The 18,667-nt window shown below is 37.5% G+C and overlaps 1 protein-coding gene across 7 annotated transcripts in view; it reads right to left on the reverse strand.

The window, feature by feature from the left end:
- ZGRF1 (zinc finger GRF-type containing 1) overlaps nucleotides 1-18,667 on the reverse strand; it is an 83,925-nt gene that overhangs the window by 49,955 nt on the left and 15,303 nt on the right. For 5 of the 7 annotated variants that reach the window (XM_007999579.3, XM_007999578.3, XM_037991098.2 and 2 more), the window contains exons 5-10: nucleotides 16,932-17,120; nucleotides 14,369-16,616; nucleotides 9,325-9,389; nucleotides 6,191-6,241; nucleotides 2,831-2,914; nucleotides 341-514 (exon numbers count right to left, since the gene is read on the reverse strand). In XM_007999579.3, coding sequence (XP_007997770.3) covers nucleotides 341-514; nucleotides 2,831-2,914; nucleotides 6,191-6,241; nucleotides 9,325-9,389; nucleotides 14,369-16,616; nucleotides 16,932-17,120 — 2,811 coding nt within the window. The remainder of the gene's footprint in view (nucleotides 1-340; nucleotides 515-2,830; nucleotides 2,915-6,190; nucleotides 6,242-9,324; nucleotides 9,390-14,368; nucleotides 16,617-16,931; nucleotides 17,121-18,667) is intronic. The other 2 variants (XM_037991088.2, XM_037991090.2) reach the window with 2 other exon arrangements.

The following is an 18,667-nucleotide window of genomic DNA, read 5'->3' on the forward strand; positions in this document are numbered from 1 at the left end:
TTATTTCTTCTAATATGTATTATGCTTTAATAAAAAGGGAAATAGATGTTAAACAGATGAGTATTTCTCTGTGTAATCTACCTGTTTGCTTTTGTCATGAATTCCTAGTCTTCTCTGAAGTGACAAGTAATCTATTAAACTCCCAATCCTAAAAAGGTAATATATCTTTCAAGTAAAATACTTTTGTTATTGAGTTTTACTTGAGATATTATGCTTCTTGTCAATTTACTGTACTCCTTTTTAACTTATAACTGTACAAACAACTATACTATTTTTACAAAATGTAGTATTAACATAAAGAAAATGATTTGGCAAAATGCAACTATAAAAATATTTTTACCTGCAAGAAGCCAACCTGCATACGCGTGCTAGGTAACTCTGGTGTCTCTGTCATAAAGTTTTCATACTCAGTGCTGTCTGGAAACTGACTGCATCCTAGCTGTGAGCTGTGTCCTCTGACCATTACACCACTAGTAGCTGATCCTTTTACTTGATGTCCTTGAAACTCAACAGGCTACAGATAAATCATTAAAAATAAGAACTGCATAACTATATATTGACACATATATTCACAAAGTAAACACACAGAACATAACACATAATTCACTTTTTATTACAGGTAAATAATTACCAGGAACTAATGCTGAAAACCAGGAAATTCTCCTATTATCCTAAAACATATGTATGGGTAACAAATTCAAAGGGCATTGATTTAACTGCATTTAACTTCAACATTAAAAAGTATGATTTAGGCTGGGCATGGTGGCTCACGTCTGTAATTCCTGCACTTTGGGAGGCCAAGGTGGGTGGATCACTTGAGGTCAGGAGTTAAAGATTGGCCTGACCAACACTATCTCCACTAAAAATATAAAAAATTAGGCAGGCGTGGTGGTAGGCGCCTATATCCCAGCCACTCAGGAGGCTGAGGCCAGAGAATTGCTTGAACCAAGGAGGCGGAGGTTGCAGTGAGCCAACTTCGCACCACTGCACTCCAGCCTGGGTGACATAGAGAGACTCCGTCTCAAAAAAAAAAAAAAAAAAAAAAAAAAAAGTATGATTCATAGCCAATGAGGGGGAAAAAATGAATAAGTATAATTTTATTATAAGCATAAAGATGAGTATAATAATGGCTAAGCCAGAAATATTTAGTTGTTTCTCTATGCTTCCACTATATATTACACAACTATGCATTATATACAATACTGCATGTTATAGACTTTCAACTTCATACTACAATGAAGTTTCTCCTTATTTCTATACTAACTGTACTGTAAGCCCCTTGAGAGCAGAGACTTTTTGCTTCATCTAGGTACCACCTATATTTAACAGTGTACTTGGTATACAGGAAGCAATCAATAAACAGCCAGTAACAGGGAAGAATGAGAAAGAATGCAAACAGCATTTCTCTTTACTTAGGGGTTTTGTAAAATATCAGGCTCAACTGCAGGATGGGTGGTGGACTCTCTGCCTCTCAGTAGAAAGATGTGACATCCTACTGCTCTGAGGGCAAAGGCCTAAGAGTGTGATTCCAATGTAGACATGTTCCTTAGAGAGGTTCTTTCACTCAGTCTGTTTTCAGGCTTCAAATGGCTTTCTCTGCTGCCCCCTGGGGGGTTCTAGGATTTTTACTCCATAAAAAGTAAAGCCTACCCAAAATGTGGAAAAATAAGACTGATAAGAGAGTCAAAGGAATGTAGATAAAGGATTAATTCATTTTTAACAAAATGACAGTAATATATAATTGAATATACTCTTATTCAAAAATGAAGAACTGTACATCACACATTTGAGAGAAAAATCTAATTTAAATGCCCTTTAATAGGACTTTGGTGGAAAATAGTCTTCTGAACTTAAAAATAAACATTGTAATAAAAATGAGTCTCAACTGTTAAAGATTCTATATGTTTCTGCTTCTGCTTTGTCTGATGGGTAATGTATACTCCCCACAAGGAAACAGGTACATGGCTTTCCTTTTTTTTTTTTTTTTTTTTGGAGACAGAGTTTCGTTCTCTCGCCCAGGCTAGAGCGCACTGGCACAATGTTGGCTCACTGCAACCTCCACCTCCCAAGTTCAAGTGATTCTCATGCCTCAGCCTCCAGAATATCTGGAACTACAGGTGTGTACCACCACACCTGGCTAGTTTTTGTATTTTTAGTAAAGACAGGGTTTTGCCATGTTGGCCAGGTTGGTCTTGAACTCCTGGCTTCAAGTGATCCACCTGCCTTGGCCTCCCAAAGTACTGGGATTATAGGTGTGAGCCACCATGCCTGGCCAAAATAGGTACCTTGCCTTCTATGCTGCCATGTAGATCTCTTCCAGAGGTGTGTTGGGTTTTAGTAGTAGAACTGCTATTTACAAAACCCATCCATTTTTATGCTGTCGTCTTTGTTAATTTTTGACATAGAATAGGTAGCACTACTTAGAGCTTGGTTACATATACTTCTATATACTCAGAAGTATAAGTGGTAGAATAGACTATAATAAGTTAAAGGGTATAAAGATACTCATTTTTTTCCCCACGGAGTATTCATTAATTGTACTCTACATGGCTTTGTGTCCAACCCCCAGTGTATCCCATGTATGGAGGGATAATCTAAACACTATATTATTAGTTCATTAGTAGTATAGAGAAAGTTCAAGACCAAAAAGGGGATCGGGAGTCATTAAATAGTTTTTCTTGTTCTTAAAACCATTTATTATGTTACTAACCTTCTGCCTGTGAAAACTCTGATAGTTTAGTTGTTGTTGTTTTTTTTTTTTTTTTAAAGAAACAAAAAAGAGAAGAAAATATAGTTGGTTAAAGAAATTGATGTTCTTCACAAATTTTACCTTAGGGTCACAGGTTTTTCTCTCTATTTGTTTAGGAATAACAGCTAGAAAAGCAGTCTCTTCTTTACTTCCCAAGGAAGAGAACTAGGATAAAATACCAGTAAGTTATCTAGTTAGCTAGAATAGTTTCACAGGTGGTTCATGATTTTGATGGGAAAATAATTACAAAACAAGTTTGCCCTGTGAAAACACACTTGCCATCTCTATCTTGTTTCTCTCTACACACACATACAAGCTATCTCTCCCTGGCAAAGGGGTACTTTAGCAGGTAAGTCACTATGCTAATTAATTTTAAAACTTAGCATGTTAGAAAATTCTGATTTTAAATTTTTAATTAAATCTTTGAACACTAGAAAAAAATGCCAGGTACAGCCGGGTGCAGTGTCTTACGCCTGTAATCCCAGCACTTTGGGAGGCCAAGGCAGGCAGATCACCTCAGGTCGGGAGTTCAAGACCAGCCTGACCAACATGGAGAAGCCCCGTCTCTACTAAAAATACAAAATTAGCCAGGCGTGGTGGCATGTGCCCGTAATCCCAGCTACTCGGGAGGCTGAGGCAGGAGAATTGCTTGAACCCTTGAGGCGGAGATTCTGGTGAGCTGAGATCACACTATTGTCCAGCCTGGCCAACAAAAGCAACACTCCATCTCAAAAAAAAAAAAGAAAAGAAAAAAATGCCAGGTACATAATAAATCACCTGTCAAACCTAATACTATGTTAATGCAGATCACCTATTTTAAAATTAGCAAGAAATGAAAGGAAGAAAAATTGAAAAAGTACAATTGACTATTTGAAGAATGAATCATCTCCTAGCAATCACAAAACACATGATACTGACAACAGCAACAAGTCATTTTTAGTTCATCAAGTAATATACAAAATAACCATAACTTTTAATATGACTTGGACAAAGAAAATGAATTCAACTACAAAAGCAATTGTTTAAATGTTTAACAAATGCAGAGAAAGAACACTTTCCCAATAGACTGAAGAGGTAAACTAGTATATTTCTTCAAATAAATGGTTACTTTCCTTTAATAACACTTATATATAAGCACAACTGCCAACCAATTAGCTCTTAAAAATATTCAACCTATATTTCAGAATTAGAATTTTCTTTTCCTTTTTTTTTTAGAGACAGGGTCTTGTTCTGTCACCCAGGCTGGACTGCAGTGGCACAATCGTTGCTCACTGCAGCCTTGACCTCTGGGATCAAGTAATCCTCCTGCTTCAATCTCCTGAGTAACTGGGACTACAGGCATGTGCCACCATGCTATCTAATTATTTTTATTTAAAAAAAATTTTTTAGAGATGGAGTCTCGTTGTATTGCCCAGACTGATCTCAAACTCCTGGCCTCAAATGATACTCCCGTCTTGGCTTCCCAAAGTGTTGGGATTACTGGTGTGAGCCACTGTGCCAAGCCAGAATTACAATTTTCCATTATACAGTTTTCAGAATTAATTAGCATACTACCTTCTCTGCTGGAATAGTTCTTTTGCAATGTGTAGTTCATTATACTTTTAAAAATGAAGCAGAAGTGGCATTAAGGGTATCGTCAAAGAACATCCTGTTTTCAAAGTTCCTTCTATCACTAACATACATAAAGAGGTTGTTTCAGAGAGTTATAGTAAGAAGAGCCATTATAAGCCGGGAACATGCCTATAATCCCAGCATTTGGGAGGCAGAGGTTGGAGGATCACTTGATGCCAGGAGTTTGAGACCAGCCTGAACAATATAGTCAGACTCCATCTCTACAAAATAAAAAAATAAAAAATAATTATCCAGCCATAGTACTGTGCACCTGTGGTCCCAGCTACTTGGGAGGCTGGAGGAGGATGGCTTGAGCACTGGAGGTCAAGGCTGCAGTGAGCTGTGACTGTGCCACTGCACTCTAGTCTGGGTGACAGGGTAAGAACCCATCTGAAAAAAGAAAAAAAAAGAGCCATCACAAAAATACTAATGTACTCCTATTTTAAAGCTAAAAACAGATTTAAATAATTTTTATTGCAAAAGATTATTGAGACCTTTTCATTACTGTGGGATGACAGCATATTTTTATTGTCTTGTTAAGAAGAGGGGGATCACACTATGTCACATTATGGGGTCCAGGCTGGACTCTATCTCCTCAGCTCAAATGATCCTCTTGCCTCAGCCTCCTAAGTAACTGGGATCACAGGCACAGGCCACTGCTCCTGGTTTCAACAGACTTTTAAAAAATATGTGATATTTAAGTGGCAACTCATTCTAAGGGAAAAAATAGTGATAGTGTTATCTGTACTTTACACTTTGTGATACCTGTCCTTAAAAAATTTTAAACCTAGGCCGGGCGTGGTGGCTCATGCCTGTAATCCCAGCACTTTGGGAGGCCAAGGCAGGCAGATCACCTGAGGTGGGGAGTTCGAGAAAAGCCTGACCAACATGGAGAAACCCCATCTCTACTAAAAAAATACAAAATTAGTGAGGCATGGTGGTGCATGCTTGTCATCCCAGCTACTCAGGAGGCTGAGGGAGAAGAATTGCTTGAACCTGGGAGGCGGAGGTTGCAGTGAGCTGAGATCGTGCCATTGTACTCCCGCCTGGGTGACAAGAGTGAAACTCTGTCTCAAAAAAAAAAAAAAAAACTAAACCTTATTTTTTAAGTGAAAAAAAGACAAAAATGTGATCATTTGTAAGCTAAATTTTGTAGTTGCCAATTGTTTATAATTTTATATGTGTAATGTTGTTACATAAGAATGAAAAATGGCAAGTAACCATAATACAGGTGTTTTCTTTTTATTTTGTTCTGTTTTAGGCAACAGAGCTGTAGGGGTAATTGTCAATGACTCATGGGTTGCGTAATGTTTGCAAATCTGCAAACTAACTTCATGGTAAATAATTTGTTATTTAACCAAATTATATTGATCATATAGTACATTTATACTAAATGAATATCACTACAAATGATTTCAAAAACTGACAATACATAATACAAACTTAAATTTATTTATAAACTTAAAATTACACGCCATACCTATATATACAAATATAATTTGGCAAATTTTTTTTTTTTTTTTTGATACTGAGTCTCACTCTGTCGCCCAGGCTGGAGTGCAGTGGTGTCATATTGGCTCACTGTAAGCTCTGCCTCCCAGGTTCACGCCATTCTCCTGCCTCAGCCTTCCGAGTAGCTGGGACTACAGGTACTTGCCACCACGCCCAACTAATTTTTTGTAGTTTGGTAGAGACAGGGTTTCACCATGTTAGCCAGGATGGTCTCGATCTCCTGACCTCATGATCCACCCGCCTCAGCCTCTCAAAGTGCTGGGATTACAGGCGTGAGCCACGGCTTCTAGTAGCTAATTTATATTTTAAATAACTTACCTGCAAAGACTGAAGTGGTTCACTTAGTTCAACTTCATCTTCTTTTAGTACCTTAGGAAGAGAATATTAATTTAAGATAAACCAATAGGCAATAATAATTTAGAAAACAAAAATACAAATTTCGGTTAGACTTAAGAAATACTAGGGCCAGGCGTGGTGGCTCATGCCTGTAATCCCAGCACTTTGGGAGGCTGAGATGGGCGGATCACCTGAGGTCAAGAGTTCAAGACTAACCTGGCCAACATGGTGAAACCCTGTCTCTACTAAAAACACAAAAATTAGCTAGGTGTGGTGGTGCATCCCAGCTACTCAGGAGGCTGAGGCAGGAGAATCGCTTGAACCCGGGAGGAGGAGGTTGTAGTGGGCCAAGATTGCGCCACTGCACTACAGTCTGGGCGACAAGAGCGAGACTCCGTCTCAAAAAGAAAAAAAAAAGAAATACTAGAACACCATCACTAATATGAAATAAAAACTGGCCAGGCATTGTGGCTTACACCTCTAATCCCAACACTTTAGAGGCTGGGGTTGGAGGACTGCTTGAGCCCATGAGTTTGAGACTAGCCTGGGGAACATAGTGAAACCCCATCTCTACAAAAAATACAAAAGTTAGTTATGTGCTGGCATGCACCTGTAGTCCCAGCTACTCAGGAGGCTGAGACAGAAGAATTGCTTGAGCCCAGGAGGTCAAGGCTGCAGGAGCCAATCACGCTACTACAGTCCAGCCTGGGCAACAGAGGAATAACCCGTTTCAGAAAAAAATAAATACGTAAAAAGTAAAATCCTGATAAAACAGTATTGTCACTTAGCAAGAATTTAAAAAGCTCAGAAGGGTACTAGTAAAAATGAAGTAAAATAAATATTCTAATTGTAAAACATTAAAATTTTTATATTTGAAAATATCATGGCCAGGCACGGTGGCTCATGCCTGTAATCTCAGCACTTTGGGAGGCCAAGGCAGGCGGATTACCTGAAGTCAGGAGTTTGAGACCAGCCTGGCAAACATGGCAAAACCCCATCTCTACTAAAAATACAAAAATTAGCTGGCGCATGGTGGCGTATGCCTGTAGTCCCAGCTACCTAGGAAGCTAAGGCAGGAGAATCGCTTGAACCCAGGAGGCAGAGATTGCAGTGAGCCGAGATCACACCACTGCATTCCAGCCTGAGCAATAGAGCAAGACTCTGTCTCAAAAAAAAGAAAGAAAAGAAAAAAAATACAAAATATCAAGAACCCAAGAAAGAAAGTTGTTCCTAGCCTTCCAAATAATTACTTCTACTTCTGGAATCAAATCTAAGGAAAAAACTTAAAATGCAAACAATGATTTATGTGTATAAACATTTATTAAAGGGTTACTTATAATAGCAAAATGCTGGAAATTATTTAAATGACCAAAACAGAGAACTGTTTGTCCAAAGCACAAGACAGCCATAGGATGGATGGTAAATAACTTTTAAAACGTATGTTTAAGAAGAATTATTAATAATGTGAGGTAATACGACGATATTAAGGTGAAAGGATATAAAACTATTTATATACATCAATCTAACCATTTTTTTTAACTGGACACAAAAAAAAATCTGGAAACATTAATAAATATTCTGAGAAATAGGGTAAGTTTTATTTTTCTCTTCACTGTTTTCTATATTTAAAAAGAAAAAAATCAAGATTATTAAAAGGGGAAAAAAGGACCAGTAACATAGAAAATAAAGAAAGATATAAAAAGGAAGCAAGTGAGGCTGGGCCTAGTGGCTCATGCCTGTAATCCCAGCACTTTGGCAGCCTGAGGCAGGTGGATCACTTGAGGTCAGGAGTTGGAGACCAGCCTGGCCAACCTGGTGAAACTCCGTCTCTACTAAAAATACAAAAATTAGCTGGGAGTGGTGGTGCACACCTGTAATCCCAGCTACTTGGGAGGCTGGGGCAGGAGAATCACTTGAAACTGGGAGGTAGAGGCTGCAGTGAGCCAAGATCGTGCTACTGCACTCCAGCCTGGGCGAAAGAGAGAGACTCCAGCTCAAAAAAAATAAAAACAAAAATAAAAAGGAGGCAAGTGAAACATTCCACTTGCTTTTGTTCCAAACATGTCTGTAGAAAGACCAGTGCCATATAATGAAAGAAATGACCCTCCAGAAGTGCTAATGGCATCCCCATTGAGTTAGAAACAGTCATCTAGATGATTTATCCTAGAATTTCAATTCATCCTAATTAGAGCTATTATTTTTTATATAACTACTATGGTTCCCAAACTGTGCAACAAGGTACTCTGAGGTGGCACAATGAACTCACAGGAACTCCACAAGGCGTTTTACATGTAGGGAAACAGTGTCACCTGACATCTGTCTGACAACTAATGAACTACTAACTCCAGGTCTGTTTCTATATCAGATCTTGCTACATTTCTTTCAATGACATCACACCTTTGTGAAGCTGAGTTCTGAGAAACTGCTATGATAAAAAGCAATTATCATGAGAAAATCAATGTGTAACAAGAAATAAGGTGGTGTTACCTAATCTATTCCAAGGTTTGAGAAGTCATATAGTGCCCAACAGAGGTACACATTCCATTAGTAACTGTGGGGTTTTTTTGGTTTTGTTTTTGTTTTTTTGAGATGGAGTCTCACTCTTATTGCCCAGGCTGGAGTACAATGGTGCGATCTCGGCTCACTGCAACCTCCACCTCCCGGGTTCAAGTGATTCTCCTGCCTCAACCTCCTGAGTAGCTGAGATTATAGGCACATGCCACCATGCCTGGCTAATTTTTGCATTTTTAGTAGAGACGGGGTTTCACCACATTGGCTAGACTGATCTCGAACTCCTGACCTCAGGTGATCTGCCTGCCTCGACCTCCCAAAGTGCTGGGATTACAGGCGTGAGCCCCCGCGCCGAGCCATGTAACTGTGTTTTTTAACAAACAAAATGCTAACATAGGAAATACTTGAGTTGCTTAATACTACTAACTACATAATAAATGCAACTGTTAGGTATTTCTTCTGGCTGAGGAAGGCAGTGAAAAAATTAGATACAAGAGGAGTCATGAACCAAGATAGCCTGGGACTGTATTACTATAATTCTATTACAAATTATAGAAAGTTCTTATCAAAATAAAAGAACATACTCTTAGAGAAAAAACCTGTACCTGTTGAGAATCCTTATGCAGATGAGGAGACTTTGGTGAAACTACTGTAATAAAGGGTTTCCTCACTGTAATGGAGAAAAGAAATAATCATATCATTGTTACATATAGCAGTACTCTAAAATTTAACTTATTCCTAAAACTGAAGCAAGGAATATAACTTAAATTTTAAGATCAGACGATTTTGGTTAATTGTTCAATTTAGAAACTAGCATTTGAGGATTCACTGTACTGTTGTTTAGACTAAAACATTTTTATGATAAAAATTTAAAAATATTTAGAATGAAAGCCTTTTTACTTTCTAAGTCAATAGCAGGAATGTTTCCTTGTACTCCTTTTTTACACTAATTAAAAAATAAAAACTAACCCAATAGTTAATAACCTATGCTAAAAATGCTAAAAATGAAGTACTGGACAACTGTGAGGAACAAGAAAGTCAAGACTCCCAATATACTGTTGCTATGTGCAAACATAGACAAGAAAAACCGAGTCAGGCATGGTGGCTCAAGGCTGTAATTTCAGCGCTTTAGGAGGCCAAGGCAGGCAGATCACTTGAGGCCAGGATTTCAAGACCAGCGTGGCCAACATGGTGAGACCTTGTCTCTACGAAAAATACAAAAATTAACCAGACATGGTGGTGCACAACTGTAATCCCAGCTACTCGGGAAGCTGAGGCAGGAGAATCACTTGAACTCAGGAGGTAGAGGTTCCAGTGAACTAAGGTTGCGCCACTGCACTTCAGCCTGGGTGACAGTAAGCCCATGTCTCAAACAAAAGAAAAAAAAATAACAGCACTTCATGCTATTTCTAGTCTATCTTAAACCAATTTTTACTATGGCTTAAGAAAAAAATTCTATATTCTAAAAAATTCACTCAACAATTATTTTCCAAGTGCAGTGTGCCAAGCACTAGGGACATAGCAGTGAACATGACAAAAAAAATTCCTTGAAAAAAGAGACACACAAAAGACAAATAACTAAACCAGATAAATTCAGATTATGATACAAAAGGGTATCTCATTGAACAGTGATATGATACAGAACGATTTTTGATACAGGAATTGGAAAAGTTTCTCATGGGAAGTAACATTTAAGTTGAGACTTGAAGAAAAAATTCAGCTATGACAAGGGTAAAAGTGTTCGAGTAAAAGGCTGAATACAAAACAGCAGAAAACTTGGCAAGTCTCCAGAATGGAAAGGAGTGCAGGGTGGCTAGTTTTGCCACCTTATCAGGTATCCATTTAAAAATAGAATTTTTTTTCTTAAAAAAAGTACATATTCAATCATCTCTCCTAAAATCACAAAAAGACTAATTTTAAGTGATAATTACGGCAAAAAATCATAGCTATAACTAGTGTAAACTTCATTTTTAGGCTATTGCTATTTATGATTTCATTATTTTCCTGCTAAAATTCAGAATAGAATAAAATAAACAATAATTTTGGAACTTGACATTTCTAAAAAGTTTTTTAAAAACACTGGATGAAAATTGATGTTGTTTTCCTTTACTGCCTTTGCTCCAGAAAAACATTCTAAATTAACATTTCTAAGCTATATACAATTATCTCACAAAAAATTTAGAATTTTAACACTTTCACACATTCTAAATTGGTAGCAAAAGTTATTCTTCTCTAATTTTGCTTTAAACGTCATAAAAGTACGTTATACCCTAGTGATTCAATCTTCTCAAACTGTCTCAAGCAACCAACTTAATTCTTTTTAGAGAAATATATTTATATCAAAAAAGCGAGTTTAGTCGATCATTACTCATGGATTCTACCACTCCCTAAAGTTTATTTGTAACCCCTAAATCAGTATTTGCTATACTTTCATGGTCATTTGCAGACATACATAAAGCAGCAAAAAACGAATTGCCTGAAACGCATGATCTCAAGGCAACACTCTGGCTTCTTGTTTTAGCTTATGTTGTAAACAATTATCTTTTTCATGGCCATTTAGTGCCACATTTTTCATTTTTGTGCTATTTATTGGTAACTTCACAACTTAAAATGTCCCCAAAGAGGCCAGGTGCCGTGGCTCACATCTATAATCCCAGCACTTTGGGAGGCTGAGGTGGGCGGATCACCTGAGGTCAGTTCAAACCAGCCTGGCCAACATAGCGAAACCCCATCTCTAATAAAAAAATAAAAATTAGCTGGGTATGGTGGCACACGCCTGTGTGAAGTGGAAGAATTGCTTGAACCCAGGAGGCGGAGGTTGCAGTGAGCCAAGATCGCCCCACTGCACTCCAGCCCAGGCAATAAACTGAGACTCTGTCAAAAAAAAAAAAAAAAAAAAAAAAGTCCCCTAAGAATAGTGGGGTCTAGTGTTCCCAAGGGCAAGAAGACTGTGATATTCCTTATGAGTGTGTTAGGTAAGTTTTTTACAGGTAAGTTACATGGCTGTTGGCTATGAGTTCAATGTTAATGAATCAATAATATATATTAAATAAGGTTCTTTAAGCAGAAACATACATAAAACAAGGTTATGTATTCACAAATTAATGAAAATGTTCTGACCACAGGCTTGCAGGAACCTAACCCTGTATTTCCCATAGGAGCAAGGTTTACTGTTTACTAATTATGTGTTTGCAGTGACTTCACAGAACTATTGCAAATCATCAGAATCAACTGTAATTTTCTTTCCAACTTGATGAGAGAAACAAGTTGGTTTCCTAAACTAATGTTTTTTTTTTTGAGATGGAGTCTTGCTCTGTCACCCAGGCTAAAGTGCAGTGACACAATCTCTACTCACTGCAACTTCCACCTCATAGGTTCAAGCTATTCTCCTGCCTCAGCCTCCCAGTAGCTAAGATTAAGGTCCCCACCACCACACCCGACTAATTTTTATATATTTTATTAGAGATGGGGTTTCACCATGTTGGCCAGGCTAATCTTGAACTCCTGACCTCTGGTGATCTGCCCACCTCAGCCTCCCAAAGTGCTGGGATTACAGGTGTGAGCCACCACCTGGCCTTCAAAACTAAATTCTATAATCCCTAAATCTTCACACTAGAACTTTATGTTCTTATGTGGTATCATATAACTTTATCTACTCATATTTATTTTTCATTAAAGCTTACTTTTTTTTTTTTTTTTTTTTTTTGAGATGGGAGTTTCACTCTTGCTGCCCAGAAGTGCAATGGTGCAATTTTGGCTCACTGCAACCTCTACCTACCGGGTTCAAATTATTCTCCTGCCTCAGCCTCCCAAGTAGCTGGGATTACAGGTGCCTGCCACAATGCCCATCTAATTTTTTGTATTTTTAGTAGAGACAGGGTTTCATCATGTTGGCCAGACTGGTCTCGAACTCCCGACCCCAGGTGACCCACCCACCTCGGCCTCCCAAAGTGCTGGGATTACAGGCATGAGCCACCATGTCCGGCTACTTACTTTTAATATTTTAGAAAACAAACTAACAATTATCTTCAAACTTAACTACATTTCAAATAATCATTTTAGTAGGTACAATAAGTTATGTATATTTTTCTCAGGAATCACATGAGATACTCAAAGTTCAATTTTACCTTTTGAAAGTAGTGCACTGTTCATTTACATTCAAATGTATATTATTTACTATCATATTCTTTAAAATACAATGCTGTTGCCAGTGTACCATAAGGAAAGTCAAAAGATCAATCACATACTGAAAGAAAACATTTACAACATATATCATAAAGGGCTAATATCTCTAATACACAAAGAACTCTACAAATCAAGAATTAAAAAGCCAACATCTATTAAAAAGCTGGACAAAAGGGTAGACAGAAAAGATAGTTCATGGAAAATATATACAAATGATGTTTAAATATAAGATGCTCAATTTCACCTATAGTAGTAAAAACACAAATTTAAAATAACACTGAAAAGGTCAGAAGTGGTGGCTCATGACTGTAATGCCAGCACTTTGGGAGGCCGATGTGGGTGGATCACTTGAGGTCAGAAGTTCGAGACCAGCTTGACCAACATGGTGAAACCATCTCTACTGAAAATACACAATTAGCCAGGTGTGGTAGACACACCTGTAATCCCAGCTGAGGCAGGAGAATCACTTGAACCTGGGAGGCGGACTTTGCAGTGAGCTGAGATCACGTCACTGCACTTCAGCCTGGACAAGAGTGAAACTCCGTCTCAAAAATAAAAATAAAAATAAAAAAATAAATAAAATAAAAAATACACTGAAAAGCCATTTCTCATCTATCAGATTGGCAAACATTCAAAAGCTGGGCAATACACTATTGGCAAGGCTGTGGAGAAACACCCAGTCTCATACATTACTCATGGGAATGAGAAATGATTAACTCCTATAAAGAGAACTTTGAAGTATCTGTAAAACTGAGGCAAGAGAATCGCTTGAACCCAGGAGGTGGAGGATGCAGTGAGCTGAGATCGTGCCATTGCACTCCAGCCTGGGTAACAAGAGTGAAACTCTGTCCTTAAAAAAAAAAAAAAAAAGACAGACACAATTATGGAACAGAGGAAAGAGGGAAAAGAACTCTGTGGTACAGGATTGGAATTAGAGGTATCAATATGAACTCACTTTTTTAAAAAAATGTATTCCCTAGTACCTGTCCAAAAATGAATAATAAGAATAGATATAATTAGCTAAGCATGGTGGTGCATGCCTATAATCCCAAATACTTGGGAGGCAGAGGCTGCAGTGAGTCACTCCAGCCTGGGTGACAGAGTGAGACTGTCTCAAAAAAAAAAAACAGACATATACACACACATACGTACATATATATGTACATTTTTGGACATATATTAACTTAAATGTGCCAATATATGCTTATACATGCATAGAATATTTATGGAAGGATATCCTAGACGAAAACTGTAGCTAATTCTGAAGGGTAGACTGAGAGATGTGGTTGGATGGGGACTTTTCATTGGTATTATTCTCTATTAACATTGGTTTTACCAAGTACATGTATTACCTATTTAAACATTATATAATTCTTTAATGTAGCACCCAGAGCTATTATCTTCTTTCTTTATAGCTCAAAGAGCTATAAAGAAAACAATCCAAAATAGACACACAATTCTAACCTTCAGGACTGCTATCTGGCTCATATGTCTGTTGAGTTCCTTGCTGAAAGACAGTATTTTTCTTTCTCAATATTTCCAAACTGTCTAAAGCAGTACTGTGTTCAGATAGTGACTTTAAAATAGAAATGGTATTTACTAATCCAGAAAGTTCTGAAGAATTTCTAGGATTCCAGTATTGTTTGCCTTCTCCGGCAGTTTCAACCTCAACATGGTCAGGGGGTGGACTTCTAATCTTTCCCAAATCTTCAGGTTCAGATATATGTGCTTCTGTGTCTTTGGAAATAAGATGCCTTTTTCCCAGTGGGTAAAACAAAGAATTGGAAATGTGGGTATTTGATTTATCAAGTTCAATACATTCAGAGTGATTCTGATTGGTATTTAATAGTTGGACACTGTTGTCACTACTAGAAGTTGAGGGTAAAACATGTTCAACATTTTTGTCTAAGTCATTTCCCAAAATAAAATGCTGAGGTTGAGCATCTTCTGAAAATAGATTACTGTTTTCAGCAGTCTGATTTTGAATATGAGGAATATGTAAATTCATGTTTATACCTTTAGATTTATTCGGGAGTAAAGCAAAATCATAGTTATTTCTGACTTCTTGAATAGGTTTATTAGAATCTTCTTTATTATCTATGTGTACAGCATCAGTCCACTTGAAAGATTCAAAATTGCTCAATGTGTCACTATACTCCTCTATTTCTTTTCTAGTGTTTTCAGCTTTACAAATTCCCATGTCAAAACCCACATAAGTTTTATCACAAAACTGTGATGGCAGAGTCTCTTTAACAGGAAATGTCACTGTAGGTTTGCCACTAACAGATGTTAAGAGTGGCAAACGTTTACCCTCAAACTCTTCACAGTTTGTATTCTCAGACCTCTTCTGAACACATGAATTGCCATCATTAACCAAAATGTCCCTTACCCAACTCTCTGAATCCTGGGAAATTTTGTTGCTTTCCTGTGATTCCTCCTCAGTGTCACTGGTCTCAAAATTGTTCAGATTAAAAGTTACCTCCAAAAATGGTTGTGTTACATTACTCAGTGATTCATGAATACTATTAAGACTTTCATTATCCATTTTACTTTCAGAAATCATGTCTGTAATGTCATCAGAGATTCTAGAATTATTACTAAATTCAACTTGGAGATGTTTCAGTTCTGGCAAAGATGACTCTGATTGTTCATACTCCTTTTCTGGTGTTCCACATGTATTTACCTCCTGAGCATTTTCTTTAATGAGAACTGATCCTTTAATGCAGACCTTGTCATTTTGATTAAAAGATATTTTATTATCTTCTTGCATGTCAGATTCTGACAATGCACTATCATTTTCTGCACTGCTACAGGTAACCTGTAAGCTATTGCTTTCACTGAATGAAGGAATTTCTAATTTTACTTCCTGATTCCAGGATTGATCATTATTACCAACTGACTTGTCTACATTATACTTCTTCCCCTCTTTAGCACATGTTTCAAAGAACTGTGTATTTTTTTGTAATGAAAGGTCTTTCAAATTATAATTTATATCATCTTCCTGGGCCTTGGTTTTCCTTTCTGTATCATTCCCATCTACAGTAGAACATATAGGTGAACTCTGTGAGGATAAATACATGGCCCACCGGCTTTTATTTCTCATGGTATTTTCTGATTGATACTGGTAGTATAAATTTTCTGTGCTCCTCATCTCAGCACACTCTTCCTGTTGAATTAGGTGCTTCGGTTTAGTAGCAATTTTTAAACTTCCCTGTGGTTGTTTTTGAGGAAAATGCTCTGTCATCTCGGAATTTAGTTCCTCACATGTACTAGATGATTCAGACTTCAGAAGAGCTAATATCTGTGCTTTGCTTCTGATGTTTTGTGAAACTCCTGAACAGTGAGATGCCAAACTATCTCTTTTCACAGGCTCATTGGTCAGTAAAGAGTCTGAAAGCTTACTTCCAGAATTGATAGGAGAGCAAAAATACTTTTCTTCACACAGCACTTCTGGGTTAATCTGGAAGGATGGAGAAAAAACTGAAGAAAAATCCATGGCATTTCTCTCTCTGTTCTTGTAAGTCACAATGTTCTCAGGGTCTGCCAGTATATTATTTACATCTTTATTGCCAACAGTAGGAAACAAAGGAGGCATGCTGTAGAATGGAGAAAAAATAGTAGAGCCAAGTTTCTTAGCGTCATGTGATGCAGCTGATTCACCACTTTCTGTAATAACCATTTTCTTCGGAACCTGACGTGGTCCTTGAAAATTCTGAAAATATTAAAATAACTGTTAGCTGTACCATTACCCATAAAGAAAATGTGAAGTGAACTGGCTAAGAAAAAAAAAAAAAGACGAAGGAGTGTTTCTGCTTTGCCTAAGGTAAAGTAATATTTCAGATTTAAAGTTTGTTAAAATACATTCATTTGTAATAAGATTTTTCAAAGTAGGGTTTATTTCCTTTCTACCTAAGTATACTATGAAGTGCCCTTTGAATGACAGAGTACAATAACTTCGAAATTCACTACTTTTTGAGACAATTTAATAAATATATTTTGATGTATTATTTTCCACAGTAAAACTTACAGTAAACTTCCTTTTTAAGCCAGAGGGCTGACATCCACGAGATCGGCCAGAGGATATAAATCTCCTTGAATTTAACTCTGGTGCTTCTTTATTGACATTCTGCTTAACAATACCTATGGCTCCAGCAACTTTAACCTCTTCAACTGTGATTAAGTATCGATCACTTTCTAAGTCATCTCCAGGTTTCACCTAAAAGAATAAATGTCAAAATCACATACATCTAATTATTTGATTATCTATGTATTCCAGGATGCTCACTAGCACTAAGACACAATGGGTGTTCAATAAATAGGTGCTGAGTGAATAAATCAGTAACTAAAGTCTTCAATTATTTTCTATTATGTACTCGTTAACTATCAATAAGCACAAAAAAGGACAATATAATTTTTAAATTTCTCTAATTTGTTTATTCAACAACACATATTAGAGCTAGGTGTGGTAGCTCACACCTGTAATCGCAAGACTTTGGGAGACCAAGGCAAGAGGACTGTTTGAAGCCAAGAGTATGAGACCAGCCTGGATAAAATATTCAGATCCTGTCCCTACAAAAAATTATTATTTTAAATTAGCCCGGACTGGATGGGATGGCTTATGCCTGTAATCCCAGCACTTCAGACACCAAGACAGGGGGAATGCTTGAAGCCAGGAGGTCAAGACCACCCTAGTCAACATAGCAAGACCCGTCTCTACAAAAAACTTTTTAAAAAATTAGCCATGTATGGTGGCATGCACCTATAGTCCCAGCTATTTGGGGGGATGGGGTGGGAGGATGATTTGAGCCTAGGAGGTCAAGACTGCAGTGAGCAGTTATCACACCACTGCTCTCTAGCCTAGGTGACAGAGTGAGACTCTGTTGCAAAAAAAAAAAAAAAAAAAAATTAGCCAAGCATGGTGACATGTTGCTATAGTGTCAGCTACTTGAAAGGCTGAGGTGGAAGGATCCCTTGAGCCCAGGAGTTTGAGGCTGCGGTAAGCTATGATCACACTACTGTACTCCAGCCTGGATGACAGAGTGAGACAATGTCTCTAAAAACAAAATTAAAATAGTAAATAAATATTATATACTGGGGACTTACATGAGGCCCCTTGTTACATACTAGGGATACAAAGATGAGAAAAAAATGCCTCCTCTCAAGCAATTCACTTAGAATCCATACAACTAAGTGTAACTTTTCAAAAATTAGAGTTATTACCAACTACATATCTTTAAATGAATAAGATACTCATAATTATCACAAATTAAACATTATTATAAATCATTACAGTTGCTTAAATAATCATATTCTAAAAACGCATTTTAATCACACTAATGAGTAAATGTAGTACTTGCCACCACCTCTGACTGCAGCATAAAAATAAGATTATCGCTAGGCACCGTGGCTCATGCTTGTAATCCCAGCACTTTGGGAGACCGAGGCGGGCGGATCACCTGAGGTTGGGAGTTTGAGACCAGCCTGACCAACATGGTGAAACCCTGTCTCGACTAATAATACAAAAAAAATTAGCAGGGTGTGGTGGTGCATGCCTGTAATCCCAGTCACTTGGGAGGCTGAGGCAGGAGAATCACTTGAACCCAGGAGGCGGAGGTTGTGGTGAGGTGAGATCGTGCCATTGCACTCTAGCCTGGGCAACAAGAGCGAAACCCCATCTCAAAAATAAAAATAAAAAATTATCAACCTAATTTGAAAATACAAAAAATCTGTATCAGATTAATATTTTACTAATGAAATGATTTT

This window comes from Chlorocebus sabaeus, chromosome 7, assembly GCF_047675955.1.
Source record: "Chlorocebus sabaeus isolate Y175 chromosome 7, mChlSab1.0.hap1, whole genome shotgun sequence".
NCBI classification, from domain to species: domain Eukaryota; kingdom Metazoa; phylum Chordata; class Mammalia; order Primates; family Cercopithecidae; genus Chlorocebus; species Chlorocebus sabaeus.